This window comes from Carassius auratus, unplaced genomic scaffold (assembly GCF_003368295.1).
Source record: "Carassius auratus strain Wakin unplaced genomic scaffold, ASM336829v1 scaf_tig00216121, whole genome shotgun sequence".
Classification (NCBI taxonomy): Eukaryota; Metazoa; Chordata; class Actinopteri; order Cypriniformes; family Cyprinidae; genus Carassius; species Carassius auratus.
Window position 1 is genome coordinate 1 of NW_020528419.1, and position 23,549 is coordinate 23,549.

A 23,549-nucleotide genomic window follows, 5' to 3' on the forward strand; every position below is an offset into this window, starting at 1 on the left:
TTTTTTTTAACTGTGTTTGCGAACAGTTTGGTCTGACATTGAACAGCATGGAGGGAACAACATAATTGAAAAAAAAATTGAAAAGTTCTATAGTCTCAGAATCCCTGATGAAACAGTTACATATCACAGTGGTCACTGGTCACAGTTCTTGTTGTTCTCACTCTTACTTGCTTCGAAATCGAGCAAAAGGCTTCTTAGATGAACAAGATGCGGGCGATGAATACACTAATTGAGGCAGGCTTGTTGGCAGCCACCTGCAGGCTATGTGAGAGAGACAGTAATTAAGTCGAACATTTAATGATTCTGCTTAATAGGAGTGAGAGAAAAAAAGAAAACAAGCTACAATTACACAAAACATCAGGAGGGAGAGAAGGAGAGGAGGAAATAGGAGAGGCGAAGAGAAGGTCTAATTCAGCAAAGAACATTTAAAGTGGGCATCTATGCAAATCTTACTGAACAGGTTGTCACTTACAGGAAACTTCCTGTGTGTCATACATTTTACCATCCATAAAGATCATCTCTAAGATACCTAGATGTTAGCGCATTTCTTGTGAATATCTGGATTATGACCAATTTCCTGATCCTTTGGAAATTGTTAAATTTTTCACCTTAAAATTGATTGTGTTCAAATTATGTGACAAAAACTGACAATGACATCTGTTTATACCTTCTTCTCTTCCCTCTCCAGCGCTCAAAATGGCCTACAGCCCAATAAATGATCTAAGATCAGTTCTGCTCTGCTTTTTTTGGAGTTTGATCCATATTTTCCCCTCTGAGGTGACTCTTCCCTCTCATCCCGCTGTTGAATGTGAGGCATTTTGTGAGCGTCAACCACCTGGGCGTGAATATCACAGCAGCGAGCCTCTAGTTCTAGGCTCCAGGCAAATATTGACAGCTTTTCTGTTTTCGGTCTCTCAGCTCTTCAGTTCTACGTTCCTTTTCTTCTTTTGTTTGTAAGGGTTAAGAGTCTGAGCGACTGGTAATCCTCTGTAACAGAGAGCAGCGTACTGTGTACACTTGCTGTCTTTCATCTTCCTAAAACCCTCCAATAAAAATACCACAGCGCCTAAGTTAATTTGCACCTGTGCTTTGGAGGACGATCCTCTTTTCTCCATCCCTTCTGCCAATGGAAAGATCTGCATATGGCAAGGCGAGAAAGGGACAAGGGGAACGTGAAGGAGCGAGGGAAATGAGAAAGAAAGGACACACATTTAAATGGAAATAGAGTCTGAAGGGAGACGAAGTGGCCTGGCAGTCAGTGAGAAGAGAAAGCATATTTGTGTACTGTTTCCCAAGCGCCAGCTTTTCAGAAGCAGAGGAGGCGGGTATGTGTTGGTTTAAGGCGCACAAAGGGAGTTTTAATCCTTTCAGAGGGGTCGTAATGGCCACTGCGAGGCGTATCCAGGAGGTAAAGCCTTTCCGAAAAAGGGTCGCCATTCAGCGCTCCTCTGAACCTCACAAATCAAACCTCGAAAGGTCTTCAAAGAGCAGAATGTGGGAAATGTGTTTGGGGTCCCGAGGGAGTGAAGCAAGGGGGAAAAGGAGGAACAAGGGGCTTGTCGGCATCAATCAGTCGCTCTCTCTCTCACCTCCTCCCCGGGTCAGATCTCTTTCCAGCCTCCGTCTCTCCCTCCCCACCCCACCCATCACGCTCTCCATCCTGGTAACGCACCATTACAGAAGAATGTGGATTCACAAGGCTGGGCTCCATTATGCTGGCCTGCCTGGGGTTTGTAAAATGGGGGAGCTCAAATTCCAAAGGCTTTAAGAGCAAATTAGCGATGTGCTGATGGGCTCCTGCTGTCTAAAGACACTGAGGTTTTAAAAGCAACTCAACTGACTCCCCGGATCCTTTGACTCACGCCTTCTTACTGCAGACTCCACACGAACCAACTTCCTACACGCATGGCGGGACGTTTACATGCACACAAAGAACAGACGGTGCCTGCATCGCAACTCCTCACTGTATAAACACAAAACGTGCTTTTAAAATAGACACGGCAAACAATATCACACACGCGGAGTATCAAACCAGCAGGGTAGAATTGCTTCTTCCACTACCGTCTGTGCCGCAGATCCAGCACCTTTATTTAGCATTTCACAACTAATCAATTTCCATAACAGAAGCAAGACGCCGCTGCACATGGGACCCAGTGTGTGGCGTTTACACATGCTGCGCGCCTGAAATGGATTTTCTCATTCATCACTCAGCAGCACATTGGGATCTGTTTAACAGAGTGGCTCAGATGGATTTCTCTCAGCCCATACGCTGTGAGAAAGCACGGATACGACACACTGTGCCTGTCAATGGAATCGTAGTCAGCCTCGAGGAAATGCGTTATTTCCCATGCCACCCCAGAAAGCAAAACACACATTAGACGTAATCTGAATGCAGTATTGGTAAATAAGGTTGTCTGGAATAATGTGACAGATTCTAGTTTATGACTTGTGAAGCATCAAAGACTGCATGCTTCATAGTTACTTGCCTAATATTATATAGACCTGGGTTATCCTCACATACAGTGATGATAATTTTCATTTTTAGATCAATTGCCAACATTAAATTAATGCCTTTAAAATATAATTTCACAGAAATAACAACCATAACCATTTAGCGTATGTGCCTCTGTAGAAACAGTGAAATCCATCAAGCATTAGACAACTGTGATCTGCACAAGCAATAAACATACAAGCAGAATGGAATAAAGAAAATTCCACCACGTACCTTTAACTGCAGCTGTGCTGAAGAGTTTCTCTGAGCTGGCATCTGAGCCCTGAGAGAGAGCGAGAAAGAGAGAGTTAGTACATCTGTTTCAGAACCAAGCAGGTGGGCTTCATCATCAAAGGCAGGGCAGCACTAATGAGCGCAAGAAGTCAGTCTCTTCCCAGAGCGGCCACTGGATGGCACTGTGGCTCCATGCGCCAAACGACGCGCTGCACTTGAGATCGGGTTGTACGCATTAACATTGCTATGTTATTGTGCAAACATCCAGCGTTGCAATTTACACAGCATTTAGGTAATGAAAGCCTATTTAAGTGACAGTGTGGTGTCAAAGGGGCATCGGCTAATTCAATTGGCTAAACAGCAACAAAGATAGAACCATTACAGTCCACCCATTAGCATCTAACCTGACTCTCCACTTAGTCATTCGAAAGAAAAATAATACACGAGATATGTGCACCTTTTAAACAATTTTACAATAATTAACCAACGCACTGGCAAACAGAAGAGCTTTTGCGTGGATGCAGACTTACAATGGGACATTGTTATGTCTTTCGTTGGATACATAACTATGAATATATCATCAGAAAAAAAAAACAGCTCATTGGAAAGCAATTATTATGACAGATTTAGCAACACTATATCCATATCCAGCTCGAGGCAAAAACGACACTTACAAGGTGCGACAACCCTATCAAATATTTGCCCATTTAAAATACATTTCTTATCTTAAATTAGCTAACGTTACATAAAAACGTACGACGCCATTTTCACAGCTGAAACATGAAATAATAATAATAATAATAATATAATAATAATAATGTGATATGCATTCATTTACACATGACGTCAAAAGACATCGCTTCCACACAAAGATGCGTTTGCGCGACCGCTTTATTCAAAAAAACATCTGGTAACATTCTCTACAGAGATTTCAACTACAATTATCCACAACCAGAGACAAGAAAACAGCGCTCTAAATCCTCCAGCCATCGAGTAATCCGCCGAAACTGCTTTTATTTCCCCTAAAACATCGAACGACAGTGTGGCAATCGAAATTTGAACTACAAAAAATCCATTTTTGAGGGATATGAAGGTGCGGTGTACCTTTAGACGTGGCGAGGTTGGCACGGACGAAAATAACAAGTCAAGAAATCACTTTCAGGAGGTTTAGTAAATGCGCCGTTTCACATTCTGCTTGTCAAACAATGTATAATCCATAAACAGGCGGCGAATTCCTCTCGCTCCTTTTGAGCGATTGACAGACAGCCATGCAAAATAAGAAGCCTTTCCCAAAGAAGAAGAGAAAGCAGAAAAACATCCAGAGCTAATCGCGAGAGAGGCTCTCGGACAAAGGCAGCCAAGTGTCTGGTCCCCAAGAGCGCAGAGAAGTGGAGAAATCCTTCAGTTCGTCCTCCTCTTCGCGCGACTTGGCCGTTTGAAAACCTCCCAACCGTCGCTTAACGGACACGGACTATGCGCTTTGTGTCAGTGGCGCGCGCTCAGTGACAAACCATCTCCTGTGCGCTCGTGCAGAGCAAGAAAATCCAAAAAAGCGTACGGTGTTTTCTCTCTAATAGGTAGAATGGGTGGAGTAAAGCCGCCACCAAAAACCCGACCTCCGCTCCTTTCCTCGAAATCTTCGTTGGTTCAAAGCTCGTGTCCTGTCGCTGGCTCCTGTTCCTCGCGCAAGTGCTGCTCTATCCACACAAATCTCTCTCTCATTCACCACAGCGAGACCAGGTCCTCCCACTTCCTGATTCTAACCTGACTTCATTCAGCTTACTACCCCCCGCTTATTTCTGCCTCACACATCAAGGAGCGTGCTTCCTCCGCTCAGCTTCACCGGACAGACGGTGTGTGTGTGTGTGTGTGTTTAGAATCACCCAGGTTGACCCAGAACAGCACTGGTTGCCCTGCTGAATAATTGAATGTCAAGTCTATGAAAGCCGAACTCACTTTCAATGTAGAATACTGGTTCTTGTCAACACCTGAAAAACCTGAACCTGGTGCAAAATCTGCATGGGGAAATGTTTTGCTTATATTGCATGGATTCTTTTCTAATGTGACCACATCTTAAAAAAATAAGAAGAGGAGAGAGCTGCACTGTATTGTTGGGACTGACATGGTGGGTTATTTAACACCTGGAAAAGTATTAAAGTCTAAAACTGATCAACCTCGTCTGTGGTGATTATACACTAAGACTGGCCTTAATTGTGTTTCCAAACCGTGGTGTAATATTAACCTCCTTCCCTCTGGGTTTGAGGAAAAGCTCGAAGATCTTAATTCCACTAACCTCAGTCCATGGACACTCAAACCCAAACAATCCAGCAATCTTCAGATAAAGCAGACTTCCTGGAAAATCTCCTTAATCTGACTGATTTAGGGTCCCCTGGTTTAGCAAACCAGTATTAACCCTCTGCACTGTGGGTCAATGGATTAACAAGGATTTGCATTGCAGTGACCTATGACCTTGACTGCCCCAGCAGAGTTAGAGAATGTTTAGCTTATTGCTGGAGTGTTTATCTTTCCTTCTCTATATCTCTCAACCTCCTTCTCGTTGAGCCAGGGGGGAAAAAGGAGCTGCGCTCTCCATCAATATTACAGTAAAACCATGCTCAACCTCCATCTACCTCAACCAAACAGACATGCGTTTATTTTTCTCTGTGAATTAAAATTATACTTATTCCACAAGTTCAGCACATGTAATCTATAGTGAGTACAGTATTTTTTGTATTTTTATATATTAAAGTATATAATATTTATATATTAAAGTAATACAATAATTTATTATATTGAAATAAAATGAAATGTTATTTTTAAATGCTTAAAATAGAATTAAAATAGAAATATTTACAAAAAAATACAATGAAAATAAAACTAAATATACAAATTATTTACAATATTTAAAATGGCTACTTTATAATAATACTAGCACCTGAAATAGTCCCCAGCAACTCTGCTATTGCTGCAACTATACACAAACTACCTGAGGACTATTTTCAGGTGCTGCGTAATATCACTGCGTCTGCTGCATCCATGATACGGCAGCAAAGTTCCTTGATTATTACACCGGAATGAGAGTATAGTTCCTAGCCATATCAGCATACAAAATAGCAACTTTCCATTTTCCGTCGGTCTTAGTACACGATGTAACTACAGAAAGACAAGTTTTAAATAGAAAAATATTGAAACGCTGGTCATTTTTTGATCAAGATGCTAATGGTCTAATCAGATTCAATGATCTTATGCAAGCTAAAAGTGCTAGTTTTTAATAGATAAAAAAACTGTCAAACTCAACTGTTTAACTCTAGGGGAGTTATTTTCAAAAAACAGTGGAGTGGTTCTTTAAATGTAGTTTTAAATTGAGTTCATATCAAAGAAATCAAAAGATAAACGCTGCATTTTATAAATTATCAGCTCATTTCAAGATCAAAGCCTGCAAAAGGAGAGCGTGCGGCATCAACACTGGAAAGACTAATTCGCAGCAGTTTGTGTGTTGGCTTGCTGAAGAGATGCTCAGCTGATCGTCTGCAGCGATGCATGTTGCTTAAGCGCAGTCTGACTGATGTCATATAGCCTATAACACACTCTAGCACGTTTATATTTGAACATTTTGGGAGGAGTAAAATTGACGTGTGGTTTCAGCAACCAAATGCATTTACACTTGTCCGGTTTTCGTCTAGAATGTGGCCCAGACCACCTCCTGAAGTGGTTTGATCCATCTTAAATGCTTTCTGGAGGGCATTTACACTAGGTCTTTTCGTGATGGGATAGCTATCCATTCAGAAAAAACGCATGAAGTGAGCAGGTGTAAACAGGCCCTTAATGCAGGCTGTGGAGGACATGTTCAGCATTTTTATTTGGTTGTAGAGTAACCATGGCAAATTTGGTTTGGCTATAAAAAAGGTCCCCTTTTTCCATCTATATTTGATTAAATGGATATGATTACATTATGATTACATATATGGAGCATGTCAGAGTTTGGATGAGGTGCACCAAAGCAGCCTTCATCCCCGAAATCAGAGCTCGCTTTCCTAAACGCCTATCATCAGATTTGAGCGAAACCTCAAGCCTGTGATTACTGCTCTCCCGCTCCACAATTAACGTCCGGATCTCTCAGTGCAGATTATTTTTAATTCAAATGAAACGCTGAGAGAGAGAAAGAAAGAAATGGAAGGATATGCAGTGAGAGAACATGTCGTAGAGCTGCCAAGAAACTAATTTGAAGTGGCAGTGGGGTATGGAAAAGCACTTGGTGAAGCTTGCCAGAAAAGTGGAATAGGAGATCAAACATTAATATCTGGAGTTATGCTATGTATGGCAGTAATTGCTGTCTGTGCCTGTAAAATTCCGCCTATAGACCATAAGCCCTTTCTGCTGTCGTTTTGTCATATTTTATTCCTTTTTCTGGCCTTGATCCTCTGCTTCAAAGTAACCAGAGCTGTATTTTGCCTTTCTCCTTATCCCTCCTCCTATTCGCTTCTCTGCTTTCTTTTCCCACTCAAAACGCATGGTTTTAATTTCACAGGAACTCTGTGCTAGATTGCAATCACAGGAGATCGGCACTCTGTTATGGTCTCTACGGCTATTACAGAAGCAATCTCTCGTTCTCATTCTCCCTCGCTCTCTTTTAAAATATTGCTGTGCATAAGTGTAACCTGAGGGGACTGGATATAATGTGTTAAATAGGGTAGCTCTGACTGGCCCTTGTCTGTAATCTCCTCTCTTTGCATTCTCTCTCTGCTCTTTTCAGCTGGGGCCTTTGAGAGGCACTCAAAAAGAAAGGTCCATTTCTAGTGACACTTAAAACTTCGCCAGTCAGGAGGGAACATTGACCAGCTCATCTGGGAGGCCTTTCGGGATGGTATTAGTGGTGTGTAAAACACCACATCAACAATGCCAGCGCAGAGGAGGGGAAAGAGTTTTCATGAGACAAAAGAGCTGTGGACACAGTTTCAAAGATGGAGTGATCTTCTTTCCTCGCTTCTTTTCCACAAACAGAAATTCAGAGCGATAAGTCTCCTCCGGTTCCATCTGCAGCTCCTGTCTGCAATCTGCTAAGCGCAGGTCTTTACACGGCACTGTTCACAAGAGGAATGAATGGGGAGGTGGAACAGCTACACCTTTTGTTGCCTCTGGAGAGACCATAAACCACTCAGCTCAGTTTTTAAACCAAAAAAATTGTTAAGTTAGCATACACTGTAGCCACTATAGACATGACCAGCATTTTCAACATTTCTTTTAAATATTTTATGATGTTATATTATTCACCAAATGTTGGATTCAATATTTTTGTCAACCTGTTTTTTTTTTCAATCAGTCCAGGTTTTGCATATGTTTTTTGGAATAGCTTGGTCATAAGCCTCATTGACCTAAGCTTATGCACCTTATTTTCTGAATGGAAAAAAAGCTATTTATTAATGAGGCCTATGACTAATTTCAGTAAATTTCAGACCAATTTCAATTCCAATCCTTTCTGTGTCAAAATGACTGGAACACAGTATGAAGGTTAAAGAATCATGTCTTAAAGTTACAATTCAATAAGAAATTTGAATTCTGTCAATTTTAAAAGAACATTGGACCCCTCTTTTGTATTCTGCAGAAGAAAGATGACATAAGGGAAAGTAAACAATGGCAGAATTTCAACTATCCTACCTAATTTAAAATACCCTATCCTAAATTGTTGCATTTGGTTTCATCCTTGCTCAGATTGTATATGGGCAATACAATTTAGAGTCTAGCCTGCAATATTTCCTAACCTTGTTTCCCCTACTTCCCCTCATCATACCCCAACTACTGTATTAAGTGGAAAAAAGAGGCAAAAATCAAATTGATTTACTTGTATAGGTTTTTGCGTGCATTATTAAATAGCCAAAGATGTCAACAAAACAGGTGAACCTTGAGCGGCGCACACACAAAACTCGAAAGGCAAAACTCCAGATAATCTTCCATCTCTCGCTCCCTGTTTTCAGGCAGCGGTACAAGACTTTTCGCTGCTGAGACTTATCTGTGTGAGACCGCTCAACGCAGCCTATGACAGCTTCTCTAATCTCCCTCCTCCCCAAACACAGCACGCTGACAGCCGCTCTCTCTTCCTTCCTCAGATTCCCTACCATACATATATTAATCTGTCATTCACACAGCACATAACAGTAGGGGGAAGCTGTACACGGCCTGCAGTAACACACACTATATGTGATGTGCAACACTAATTCACACACTGATATTACGAGTAAACTTTCAACACACTCGTTCAGTGATGTTTTTAAAAATATACTGACAGCTGGACGTGTGATAAGAATGGAGAACGTCAGGTAACACGAATGTGAGGGGGAGACGGGAGTGCGAGACATCCATCAGATCCACCGAGACATTAGGACTTTTAAAAGCAGCCTATTCAGACAAAATTATCTTCGGCTTCCGCGCTTTGTGATATGAATTTCACATCGTGTATGGTTTCACACAGGTCCAGGAAACACAGGCACTCGGCTTACCCAGCGGAAAAAAGAGAGGGCGAGTGTGTAACCGAAGTATTATCAGTTCATCTAGATACTATCTCCCTCAGTCAAAAGCCGGTTTAGAGCAGGCAAATGGTATGCGCACTACAATGTTCAACATTATCTCCATCTGGAAACCCGTAATGACACGGGCCAGAGTAGAGCCAGTTGGCTGATAAGCCCCAGTGCTGGTCTAGCCGCTCGCTTAAAACAAACTGGACAGGAAAATTGGTTTATCCCTCCTGTCTCAAATGCTCTGGTTACACCCTAATATGTTTTCGCCTGTCTTTCACTCTAAATGATTTCAGCGGGAAGGAAAGGAGAGAAAAGCAGAGGGCCCTTTTGGTCCAAATTACAGGCATGACTGAGAGCACGGGTCACTGTGCCAAGAGTCATTTCAGAGCAGTCAGTCACTCTGTGCGCTGTAGTCAAACAAAAGAGCCATAAAAATCAGCAGAAACACCAATGCATGCATGAATGCAAAGAAAAATAATAGTGGTTAAACACATTCAGGATCCATTCATTTAAATAAACCTGTGCCATATGGATATTATTTAGTTAGCTATAGCTTGAAAGTAATAACGCACATGGAAACACATAAGCGTCTTTATGAGAACATTATGTCATAATGTGCACCATGTTAAAAATCGAATTCTTCCTCAGTATCATAAAGGTGTAATTGCTCGGTGCTAAAAAGAGCGGAACGGTACACTGATCTGGTTTGTGGGCATTTTGGTTCAGGCTTTATGAATATCCCCTATTAATACCCCTGCCTAATGGTGGCTCAAATTGGCTTGGAAAAAATGTGATGCTCCTGGCTGTTTGAGATTGATACATGTGAATCAGAGACCACCTTGTTGCATGCCAGTTCATTATTGTGGTATTGTTAATTATCAAATTTAAGTGTCAAAAAGTAAAGTCATTTATGTGTATACATATGATATTACAACCCCACCCCCACCCCCCACATTTAATCAGATCTTCATGAAAACTTTTGTTAATAATAATAACCTACTGTACCATTCAAATGTTTGGGGTCAGTAAGATAGGTAAGTTTTAAGACACTTTCAAATTTGGTAATAAGAAGAAATGTTTCTAAAGCACCAAATCAGAATTAGAATGATTTTGCAATCACAGGTAATAATTACATTTTTAAATATATTCAAATAGAATTGTAATAACATTTAACAATATTCATTTTTGTTTTTTGATTGGTTTGGATGATTAGTAGGTAGAGGTTTGCCTATATTATACCTAATTTTGAAGTATCGCAACAAGCATGAGACAGAGAGGAGAGAAAGAAAGCAGAATAAAGGGATTATGAGAGACAGACAGAAAGACACGGGGGGAGGGCGAGCGAGACAGAGAAACGTCCCGCTGCGGTTTAAGGTGAATCACGGCAGGAAATAACCACGGCATCAAAATCTGTCTGACCTGCCACAGATCGCTGGGGCCCAGAGCGCTCTGGATGGCAGCAGAAACACTAGGCCTCTCAAACGCTCTGTCAAGACCTCTCTGTCAGTCCCAGCATGCAGGAAAACGACTCGGCCCCTCCCTCGGCCTGCCTTGGCAGACTCACTCCAGGCTTCATTGGGCTGAAATGCTACAAAGTGGGCGTCTGATGACCGGCTCTCTGGGGATAAGAGATGGCCTTGAGACTTCAAACGCCAGCAGGCTGACAGGCAGCAAGGGAGGTCTCTCTCAACCCCCATTCCTCCTCTCCAGCTCTCTAACTGCATCTCACCCCACCGACCCTGGAGGGGTTTCTAATTGCGTTTCACAGGGAGAGCTGAGCTAAATAAGGTCCTTGTTCTCTCTCTGGCTGCCACCCTGCTGGGGGGCAAAGAGATGGAGAGATGGAGAGGAGGATGGGAGGAGGTGTGCCTCCCCAGTGGGACAGAAAGCTTTAACATGTCAGAAATCTTGTGGGAGAGAAAGACGGAGAGCTTCGATTTCCCTGCAGGTAACAGTAGAACGCTGCAGAGCGAAGGAGAGAAATGACGGGGGAGACTGAACAAAGAGGGTGTGATGGGAAGAATGGAATCATCTCTAAAGCGCTCTTAACCCTTTGGCTGACATGAGCGCTTGCATGCTTGTGTGCGTGCGTGTGTGTGTGTGTGTGTGTGTAATGCAACGAGGCGATGAAGATGAAAGTGAAGGCTATGGCACATGAGGATCTACTTTGAAGCTGTCTGGATTTAAATATTTCATGTTCGTTTCTGGCCCCTCCCCCCGAGAGCACCCGCCATGTTTGTGGCACCGTGGCCTTTCATTATCTCCCCTTTAAAGTGGGCCGGTGGTGGCAAATCACAGTCCTCGTCTGCAATCTGCTCTAGACTTATCTGTGACAGCATCTCATTAACCGCACACGGCAATTAAAACAATTACTGATAAGAGAGGTGTATCAGAGCCCGCAAACTCACAACAGACATGAGATGTCTGCTCTGATTAACATGTGTCGTTATCAGGAAGCAGGCTAATCACTGTCTTATCTCGAGTGTGCCGACTTGCCTACACATGCAGAGACTGACAATATGACACAACATATCACCATCTATTAGGAAAGGTGGATTTACTCATTCTGCTTGAGAGTCCTTCCAGCGAATTAGTTAAGGCTGGTTATCTCAGCATCTTAAACGTTAGATTTTCTGCTCTAGGTTGTACAAAATACTGTATAATGTAACAGAAGTTTACGGAAGCAATAAGGCAGAAGATAAGCAGCATTATAGTGATTTTACCATGGTGAAGGGGCAACAGTGCAACATAAATACAATTAAAAACCATTAAAACATTATTACATTCATCTATGGCTGCAACTGATCTTTAAAATGAGCAAAAAGATAATGAAAATAATTGACGATGAATTTCCAAAGACAAAATTTGTAAAAATCTGGGATCCGAGGGTGCATAAAAAAAAAGAACTTTAAATTTGTCCAAATGAATTCTTAGCAATGCTTATTACTAATCAAAAGATAAATTTCGATATATTTACAGTAAGAAATTTACGAAATATCTTCATGGAACATGATCTTTACTTAATATCCTAATAATTTTTGGCATAAAAGAAAAATCGATAATTTTGACCAATACAATGTTTTTTTGGCTATTGCTAAAAATATACTCCAGTGACTTAAGACTTAAGTTTTGTGGTTCAGAGTAATATATATATATACACACACACACACACGCACACACACACACACACACACACACACACACACACACACACACACACACACACACACACACACACACACACACACACACACACATATATATATATATTGGAAACCATTAAAGTGTTTAGGCTTATTTAATTAATGAAAATAGTTGCTGTACTAGTATATTTAGTATAGTATACATGCTGTATATTTATATTTACTTTTTATATTTAAACTTTTTAATGGTCATGTTTGCACACACAAACTAGCATAACACTGTCCATCTTCCTCTCCATAAATCATCATCTGCCATTAAAAAAACTAACTGGTAAACCATTATTAACAACAGTGCTGAATGTGCCTCCTCCAATCAGATTTTAGAGCTGTAAATGTTTCATAAAGTTGTGTTTAAAAGCATTAGAGCCACTTTTTCATGTTAAATTTCTTCTGAAGGAGCCTATTCATGTTTACACTCGATCTCCTGTGCGGCTTGGCCATACTGATTTGTAGAGTAGATTTCCAGGTGGTTGCAATGCATATCTGTGTGTGTTGTGTTATAAGGGCCGCCTGTCTGGCTGTAATAGAGATGCCTTTGAGAAGGCCTACACTGAACCCACGTTGAGGAATTCCTCTCATTCGCGACACTTTTATATCCCTCTGACGAACTAAATGTGCACTTTGTGAGGCCTGTGCCCTGAGAGGAGAGAATCACACATTCACAGTATGGTGGAGTTATTCCACTGCACAACACACAACACACACACGTGCAGAACGCGCACAACGCACAAAGTGAGTCTAGGGGTGTTGATTTGTTTTATATAGATTTGCACAGCTTTGAATGGGTGAGAAAGTGTATGCATGTGCGTTATGATGTGAGAAGAGTGTTAATATATGTGCATGATGAGTGTGTGTAATTTGTGTGTGTGTATGCACATAGAAACGTGTGTAAGTAGGTGAGTTTCATGTCAGGTTGATCTGTGTGTGAAAGCTGGCTCTGTTTGTTCGGACCATTAGTTCAAATGATTACACACCCTGCCAATACTTCACTCAGGCTGCCACAAAATGTTTTAATTATTATTAGTTTTAGATACAGTTATGTACTGCAAATATGCCAGAAAATGTTGGTTTAATTTTTTATTTTTTTTTGTAATTACACCCAGAAATGGCAAAACTATGATGCAAAAAATTTAAATAAATTAATATAATTTATATATTACATTTAATAATCAACCAATTAATTAATCAATCAAAAAATATATATATATGAGGGGATGGATGTAAATGTGTATGTATTCTCATTTATTTATTTATGAAATATTTCCCAACAACAACAAAAAAGGCTGTATTTATGAACAGATACAAATAAATTCATAAACATATACTTTTTTTATGTGGATCAATCTAACTCTGGCTTAGCCTGACCTCTGTTTAACATCACAAGACTGAAAAACACAAAAACAGAGTGAGAGAGTCTGTAAGAGGATTTCTCTATGAACACATTATCTACACACACTGACTTCCTAAAGTCTCACAGCACACACTGATCTAACTGGAGTGAGGGAAGGATAATCTCTAGAAGAACACTGTAAATCCAGACTAATACACACACAAGAGAGTACACTGGATATCCCGGAAGATATGCATGCATCCTGAAGCTTCAAGAAGCCATTGCTTCAGAAAAACAATTATAACCTGCCTGTCTGCCTGCTACTACAAACCCTTCTAACAAAACATACAGCCATCAGAAGCCAGATGGTGGCTCATAAACCAAACATAGTCTGTGCCAGAATAAAGCTCTACTTTTCCAGGTGCTGAGAGCGATCTCTATCGAGAGCTGCAAACAAATGGCACCTCAAACACGGACCCTGAGGATATTAAAAAACAGGAGTGACATTCATGCTTTGTGAGGTCTCAGAGTAAGACTGCTCCATCAAAATACAGACAATTCAACACTCCTATAATAGTGGTGTTTGCTAAGGCAAATACTTAAGCAGAGATGGGAATAGAAAAAATAAATAAAGTGATTTTGAAGAAAAGTGTTTTTGATTTGCCGGAAAGAACAAAATCATACGACTAATTCGTTGGGAATCAAACTACACTGGCTGCTGTTTATTTTGATTCCCCACAAATAACTAGCTCTATAATGGTGGTCTAAGCCATTTTTCTTTTACCAAAATTTCCACATAGGTCATGCACAAAGAATTGGACGTGCAAAATCATAAACCTGCAGTGTAACCGTTTACTTTTCATTTGCCAGGTTGCAAAAACAATCAAACTTAAGAACTATTTACATTTGATCAAGCGTTGAATTAATGACAAATAATAAAATAAAATAACTATTCATGCGTATTTTCATATGAAATAGACTAAAGTCATGTGATATACTACAAATGTTCCAACAAAACATATTGTAAAAGTATATTAGTAAAACATCACTTTTAATAGCCAGAAAAATATTACAAAGCTCTTTGTGTTAGTTATGGCTCGAACAGTGTCGTAAGTTTGGAAAATAGATCAATCTTTACGTTTCAGATTCAAAATTCATTTGTTTGAGAACTGGACTACACTGCTTTATATGTGTTTCTGATTCACTGAACCCTCATAATAGTCATTCATTCAGCAATGAAACATAGCGTGCATCATTAGGGTAATGTTACTGATCTGTAAAAATAAACTAAAAATCATTTGATTTCATTTTAAAGAAAGATTACTAGTTATTTTATATCAAGAGTAATTGAGAAGAAAAAAATACAACAGACTTAATAGATCACGCACACACACACACACTCTTTCTCTCTCTTCCATGCACAGAGAGCAAGCCACTGTCTGTTCTTCCCCAGCAGCAGTGCTGTGTATCCTCACAGGCCCTGCGGTGGGAACTGTAGTGTCAAAACAACATTGTCATTTTTTCCCCTCACTTTTCCGTGGTGTTGCTTTGTTCAGTTGGCCGTGTCTGATTCCCCCTGCTCCGATCCCGATGCATTTTTCAGAAGTTACGCGGCAAACATTGTGTTCCAACGCATCAAAAAGACTATTTAGAGCCCCTAGGATTAACAGCTCTTGTTAAATCGAAGGTTACACTCGGCACAGCCATAAAAAATTGAGCAGCTAACTATATTAACCAGGCTGAGCGGCGTGAAACTGCATTTAAAAGATAACAGGGTTTCTTTTAGCATTACTAATTCATCCACAAGGCCTGCTGGTGAAACACAAAAACAATGGGATACAGAAGCTCACACGACTGGAGACATGAATTGAGCATGCTCTCCCCATGTCTGTCTCACCCCAGCCCCGAAACATTGAATTCTCCCCATAGTGTCGATACGTCTTCACTCACAAAACACTCAAAACAAACTCTCCCACCACGGAGAGTAATTACTCAATCACTGCCTCTGAAACGGATAGAACAAATGCTGAACAAGTGTCTCAGGATGCTGGGATCCACCTTTGTTGGATTACATTTGCACACAAACGAAATGTCGGAGTGGGCTACTAATGAAAATTCCTGCAGTCTTGTTGTGGCTGATCTCATTGTCTAACGAATTTCATGGGACGTCACTGGTGAACAAATCTTTTTATTTCTAGCATGTTTTCCACAATCTATGTCATTTCAAAGCAGCTTTGCAGTTTTCTTCTTCTTTTTTTGGTCCATTTAATAGAAGTTAATGGCATCAAAAACTCTTTGGTTTTCTTGAATCTTTAAAATATCTTGTGTTACCCTTCATTAAGTCAGGTTTGAAATGACATGAGGATAAATAAATGTTGACTTAGTTTTTCTGTGAATTTTCCTGGAAATATCAGTTGACATTTCCAAACATTTCCATTTTGCCATTACTTGTAATAATCCAGGGAGATTTTTGTTCGCACAAGGAGCCAGTGCTCCACACAGAGATCTGATCTCTTCATTGCAGGTAGGTTTCTTAAGAATCTTGGAGACCTTGCAACGGTTCTTCTGGATTTAGTTGGTCTCAGTTTGTTCTGTTTCTAAACCTCCCTCAAGTCAACCACCTGATACAGTACTCAGTGTGAATGCACCTTAATGCTGTTCTTTTAACAAAAAGTATAATGCCTGCAGGCCTGCCTCCTAGTCTGTCAGCTTTTTTGTGGTTTGTCCTGGGGTCATGTGTTAGAGAGAGGTCAAACGTTACATTTTAGGCTTGAGATGGTCAGCTGTAAATACTTCAGGGTTGACGGACATGCGTGCGACCCCCCGTGGTGAAGCAGGCCAAGTCACGGACAAACAGACAGACAGAGGGATGCAGTCGCACACACAGGTGCTTGATCCTTCCCAGCATACAATTGTTCCCTGATTACTCAAAGCATTCCAGCAAATGGCTGATTACACAATCAGAGGCCTTTGAAGCAGAATGATTCTCCTGTGGCTTCTGTAATGGAGGCAAAATGAAACCTGTCCACTTGCCTTAGAAGAGCCGTCTGATGAGACCTTCATCTGGGAAAACCAGAGCAAGAGAGGAAAAGAGAGATGGAGAGAGAGAGACGTGGGGGAAATACCCTACTAACACAGCACATCAATCACCGCACCCATGGGGAGAGATGGAGAAAGAAATGTGTTCTCCCTTCCGTTCCTCTCCTCTCTCTGTGGTCTTATTATTTCTGTAGAGCGTCTGGTTGAGGAGCTCAGGGAAATGTGAAGGTGACTGTGGTACCAGACCAATGATTGATAGAGCCGAAGCAATCAATCCATCTATCCATCAGTCTATTCACTCACTGCTTCAACACTTTGAGTAATTGTCCACCAGGGATTTCTTACATTTGTCCACATTGGCGAGACTGATTTTTTAGACAATTTAATAATAATAATAATATAAATTTAATATCATTAATATGCATTTATAGTTTTTATTAGTTTTTATTTTATTTGAATTAGTTACATTGTTATATATTTAGTTTTCTTATACCGTTTCTGTTGATTTAGATTTTAAATTTGATAAATTTTTGTTAACTATTATTACAGCTAATTTAGTCTAGGAGTGTTCCACAGTATGCATTTATTACTTAATATAATGATGGTTGATTTCGGAGCGACAGTATAACAATCCGCTAAGTTTTGCTTCTGCATGCTTCAAGAAAGCAGCCAATCAAACGTGTAATATCATTCTCTTCAGATTGCTCATTAATATTTGTCCGGCTGGTCGTCCGTGGGCAGAATGTGAACGTGTAACGCTTACTGATTTCTCAGCCACCAAGTTTATGCAAATGACAGAGCACTTGCCGGCCTCAAGAGTGAATTAACGGCACTCTTGTAGGGCATTCAGAGGAAGTGAGAGGCATTGTGATGGTCATCATGCACAAAACAAAAGGCATGTATAAATGCACACAAACAGCAGGTGCACAGAAGAGTATACATTTGCTAAAGCAAGCATCATTTTATTTGAATAAATGTAAGTGGGAGAAATCTTTAGAAAACTTTAGTTATGACCTAGCAACAACAAAGGACACCTTAATATTGTGGCGAAGAATTTTGCAATGGCGAACAGGAGTCATACTATCTTCAGAAAATGTACAATTCTAGATTCTTTACTCATCCGTTTAGTTCTGCAATATCTACTCCTGCTCCTATCTGTCTTTCACCCCCCACCTCTTTCCCCCTTAACTGCTCCTCTGGCTGTCGGGAGGATCGATGCCAGGTCGCACTGTCAGGGCCAACAGATGTAGAGTTCTCATTTAACACCTGACAAAAAAGAACACACCAGAGAGACGAGCACAGGGCAGGGGTCAGGGGTCAACCTGCAGCCTTGTCAGTGCTAAGCATCAGGCTTCAGGCCAGTACGAGTGAAGCAGAGAGACCTGATAACCTGACTCAACCCATCCTAATTTGGGTGGTTACAAAACAATTACTGCAATATTTAATTATTTTTGGTTACACTTTATTTTAAGGTGGCCTTGTTACAGTGTAATTATACATTACAACAAGTACTGAGTAATATTAATTAACTACATGTTCTTACTATATGGTTAGGGTTAGGATAGGGTTTAAGGTTACTTGCATGTAATTATGCATAATTTATTGCTTTTAGACATGTAACGTGTAACAAGGTCACCTTAAACTTTAAGTGCTACCTTATTTGTTAATGTATACAAATACATGCATTGTACAAATGTATTCATAAGTCATTTAATTACACTGGAACATTATGTTCTGATGTATTATATATTTCCACAAATGAATATTATATTATATGAATATTAAAAACACAACATAACATTATACAATTTTATAATATAACACATATTCATGGTTATTTATATAATTTAAAAAAAGAGTTACTTGTAACAAAATAAATACAATTAAATTAAATATTCAACTTTTTTAAATATCTTATTTCACCTAGTTAGAAGGCAACATGTTTAATTTTAATTTTAGTTTAGATTGGAGTAAAACTATTTTTTAAAATAAAAACTATACACACACATAAAAGACAAAAGCAAAATGACTAAAACATGAAATACTAAAATGTAATAATAAAAACTCAAAAATTCTAAATATATAAAAAAACTATAATTGCATCTCAATGATACTAAAATAACACTAATTCATGGTTAGACCAATAAAGAACTGGAGTATATTGCAAACACAGGCTTCAAATAAAGCGCTTCCAAAACCTCAGCAGTCACAATAAGCATGACATAAGGAAAACTGGTAATTTTTCTACTAAATTTATGCACAGTGTGGTTTTTCAAAATGGCATCTGTTTTAGATGTTAAAGAACTTGGACAAGGGAAGTTAAATACAGCATCCTGTCTATGAGAGAGAGGGAGAGCGAGGGAGAGCTGTGTGTTCCTGTAGTCAAGAGGGTGTGTATTCAACAGGCAACACTCGAGGACCATCATGCACACTTCACTTCAGCTCACTTCAGGGCCAAGTGCATTAAGCACCCCACTGGTGAGCTCCACCAACAGAGCAAAAAAGAACTGGGGGGCTGGAGGAAGAGGAAACATTCTGAGCTAAATGCCACGACTTCTGAGAAATTGCATTTTCATTTAGATCATAGAGGAAGCTAGGCGACTGAAGCCTATGCCAGAATCAAAAGCAAAATGGTGCTTTATTTATTATTTATGCATGTGTTGGTACTACGGCTGGGCAAATATTACTTGTGAAATCTAAATACTGAGTATCACAATGATTTTAAATGCTAAATGTTTTTTTAATTTGTGTCTGTGTAAACATTAAAGCAAAGATGTAATGTATTTAAACTTAAGTTGCAAAAATGGTTGTAGAGCTAAAAAGTTTGATTCAAACCACTCTTTTCAGTGAATTATATTATTATAATCGTACATGTAAATACAATATAAATGTAAATACATGTAAATATTTTCTTAATATATGCTGTATGTGTGTCTTTATATATACATAATAAATATACATATATATATATATATATATATATATATTTTTTTTTATGCAATTAATCGCAATTAATCGTTTGACAGCACTCATTTTAATATATATTCGCATTTCACAGTATTACTGCTTTTGCTGTATTTTAGATCAAATAAATGCAGGCTCGGTGAGCAGCTGAGAATTCATTCAAACATTAAAAACCTTACTGTCCCAAAACTTTTGACTGGTAGTGTGTATGTATGTGTATATATATTTAGCTATATCAGTCCTGTATGGGTTTATATTTTTATGCAATGGAGAGAAACCAGCACAGGAACAGAGAGAGAAAAAGAGCAAGCACGATCCTTTTTGTCTAATAAATGATTGTTTGGTGACAACATGTGAAAGAACAAAACAGCTGTGTATCCTGTGATTTGAGGAAGTGGTTTGTAAAGGTGTGAACAAGAGTTAGTGCGCGTGTCAAGGTGTAGAGTTGTACGTTATTAAGACTTTAAATAACGATGTGGAATTGCTTAGCAGAAATGATTTGATTAGCATACTGGGCTCTTAAAACATGCTGGAAGTGAACCAAATGAGTGCAGAGAGATAACGTGAGCGAGAAAGCGAGAGACGGTGCGATAAGACCCTTAATTGCTGTAACTGCACCTAGAGACTTGATGATCTGTGACATCTTCCACTCCGCCATGTGCAAACTCTTCTAACAGTTAATTAAGTGTTGCAGGGATGTTGGGGAGAGATTGCTCGGCATTGATGCTCTCCCTGGATCAGAGAGAATTGTTCTCTGGAGAATACACTGACTGCGTTATGAGGCGAGGTGTCGCCTGCTTCATGAACACTTTGGGAGCTTGTTGAGACCGGAACGCTTTCTGCCGACCACAGTCAAGACTGTACTCCGACTTTCTGCTGAAATCAAATGCATTCATTTCCTCCATGCCGAAAAAACTAATTTTTGCCAAGAAATGTGTAAATGGAACATGTATTTGGAATGTTAACTAGGCTCGTTCAACCATGATTCACCTTATTATATATGCATACAGAGGGCAGCATGATGCTTTAATGCTAAATGGGTAAATTAAAAGGGGTTCCCTCAGGTGATCAGCTTGTCTGAGGCCCTCCAGTGAGGGACACAACACAACCTGAGCCTCAAAAAATATCAGGAGAAAGAGCCATCAAATGTCACAGGCTGTCAACCCGTCACCCATAGTCAGAGTAACACAGCAGGACGCAGGACACACACACAAACACACACATTCCCCCCAGCCCTCACGCACATACCCTGCAATAGCCTTTGTTTTGCTGCCGGCGTGCCTATGACTGCAGAAGCATCATGGGAAATGTCACTCAGTCAAAACGTTGAGGGAGGTCAGCCCTTCTGACACCTCTGAGCTTTTCAGCTGAGTTGAGTGTATTAGACTGGAGAACACACACATACAAGCCTTTGTGTGACTGCTTCACTGACTGTGTATTGTCAGCGAGTGTATATCCAAAATCTTAACATTTTAACAGGGACACATATTCCCTATAAAATTAGAGTTTGCCCTCAATAAACTCCTCATTTGCTGCTTATAATGTAGCTGTTCAGTTTAGGTATTGGGTCATTTTAAGGTATTTAAAATACGGTTATAAAGAATAATGCATTAATATGTGCTATATAAGTACTAATAAATAACCTATATGCTATTAATATGTATGCTAATAAACAGCTAGTTAGTGAGAGTTGGTCCTTAAAATAAAGTGTTACCATTTTTTATATCACAGTAACAATACTGGTGTATCAATAGTTATTTCTACATGAAACTAAAATAAAAAAATGTTTATAACCATACAGTAATACATATGTCAATTAAATATTTTTCTATTATTATTTTAGATTGCATTTTTTAAATTCTATTTTATAATTGAAATATTTAACTGATGAAAGGAACTTTTAATAATTATATAGTGCAAGCCTAACCTAAACAAAGCCCTGACCCTAAATTTAACTCTAGTTAATAATCTTAATAATTAATTGTTTGATAAAATTATAACAAAGCAATGACATGTTAAAATATTAAATAATTTTACAATGCAACACACACACACACACACACACACACACACACACACACACACACACACACATATATATATATATATATATATATATATATATACTTACTTAAAGTGTAACCATAAAAATCCCTATATTTGCAAGCTTACTGTGTCTTCCATTTGAAACTGAATGTTTAGAAACTGAATAAAAAATGTAGTCTTTTTGAATGCGTCATGCCAGAGTGCATCTGTTGTATTTGTAAGCAAACATCGTGCTCAGTGATCTTAATGTTAAAGTCTATTTACTTCTAACACTTCAGCGTCAACATGCGAGCAAGCACTGAGGCAGGTGTCTCCTCTGTTTGTAGGCATCATCTGCCTGACAGAGCCGTTTCCGTTTTCCCCGTTTCTGTAAACAGCGTGCATAGGCCGTCCTGCACGCTGCTTTCTAATCCGAGACGCCATTGATGTTTTGACAGACGCAAAGATGCTGGCATTCAGCCTGTCTGCCATGCGGCTCGATTAAAATGGGAAGTTATTTGTTACAAAACCAATTATAGGACAGCTAATGAAGACGCAGCGTCTCCCCGCCTGTCTCTGTATCTCTCCGAAGACCTTTTCGCTCTGAGAAAGACAAATTAAAGAGCATCAAAGCCATGGCTTAGAAAAACAACAGTCTTGATGATGTAAGACATGGCAGACAAAGTGGAAAGTGCAAATCATGAGTCATGAGCTTCATAAGGTGCACAAAACTGACATTTATAGTGTCAAAATCATGGTAAAAGTGCTTTTTTCCTCCAAGTCCAGTAGATAAATATCTACTCTAGTATATAATATATATATATATATATATATATATATATATATATATATATATATATATATATATATATATATATATATATATATATATAATGTTGGGGAGTAACTAGTTCCATGTTACGGAGTTGTGTAATTTAATTACAAAATAAATGTAACAGTAATCTGTTAGTTACTGAGAAAAAAAAGTGCAATTAAATGAATCAGTATTTAACCTCAGAACGATCTCAAAATAAAAAGAGGTGTTAAAGCCTGATTTTGTGGTAGCTGTGTTTTAAAGTTAAAGCATTATAATCTTAATTCAAGAGATTATGATCAGTGCTGAGTACTACTGTAAGATTAACCATTCCTGGTTTAAATATTTGAAAAACAATAAAAATGTAAAATATTCATTAGAAATTTAGAAAAATAATCGGAAATGCAATCAAATGTAACCAGTTACATTACTTTAGGAAAGTAATTGAAATAGTTACACAACTTATTACATTTAAAATAGGGATACTTGTAATCTGTAACTGATTACATTTTCAAACCTTTCCAACACACACACACACACACACACACACACACGATTTTCAACTATATACTTGATTGAAATAAGCAGTATATTCTTTGACAAACATCTCATGCATATACGGCTCAGTACGGCCTATTCATTAATAACATACATTTTCCTTATATTCCTTCATATATCCATGGCAACAAGGCCCGAATCTGTAAGGTTTAAAGCACCATACAAGAGAAAAGGCGGGCGTTTTCTCTTTTACTCTTTCAAATCAAATAAAAAGAACAAATAGATTGCACCACATTCATCAAACATCTTCCCTGAGAGGCGCAAAGTTTTGCTGCAGAAAAACAAGCCCTAAATCAAAGCAACGGTGCCAGTCGTCAAGCTGTAGGCTTTGAGAGAGATCTATTATTTGGAACAGAACAAGAACGCCAATCCAAAGCAA

At 39.2% G+C, this 23,549-nt stretch overlaps 1 protein-coding gene across 1 annotated transcript in view; it reads right to left on the reverse strand.

Annotated features, from left to right (window-relative positions):
• Positions 1 to 1,661: 1,661 nt before the first annotated feature.
• Positions 1,662 to 23,549, reverse strand: part of LOC113097142 (autism susceptibility gene 2 protein homolog) — a 290,559-nt gene continuing 268,671 nt past the window's right edge. The window contains exons 6-7 of the mRNA XM_026262339.1: positions 2,726 to 2,774; positions 1,662 to 1,963 (exon numbers count right to left, since the gene is read on the reverse strand). Of these exons, the coding sequence (XP_026118124.1) occupies positions 1,869 to 1,963; positions 2,726 to 2,774 (144 nt within the window). The 3' untranslated portion in view covers positions 1,662 to 1,868. The remainder of the gene's footprint in view (positions 1,964 to 2,725; positions 2,775 to 23,549) is intronic.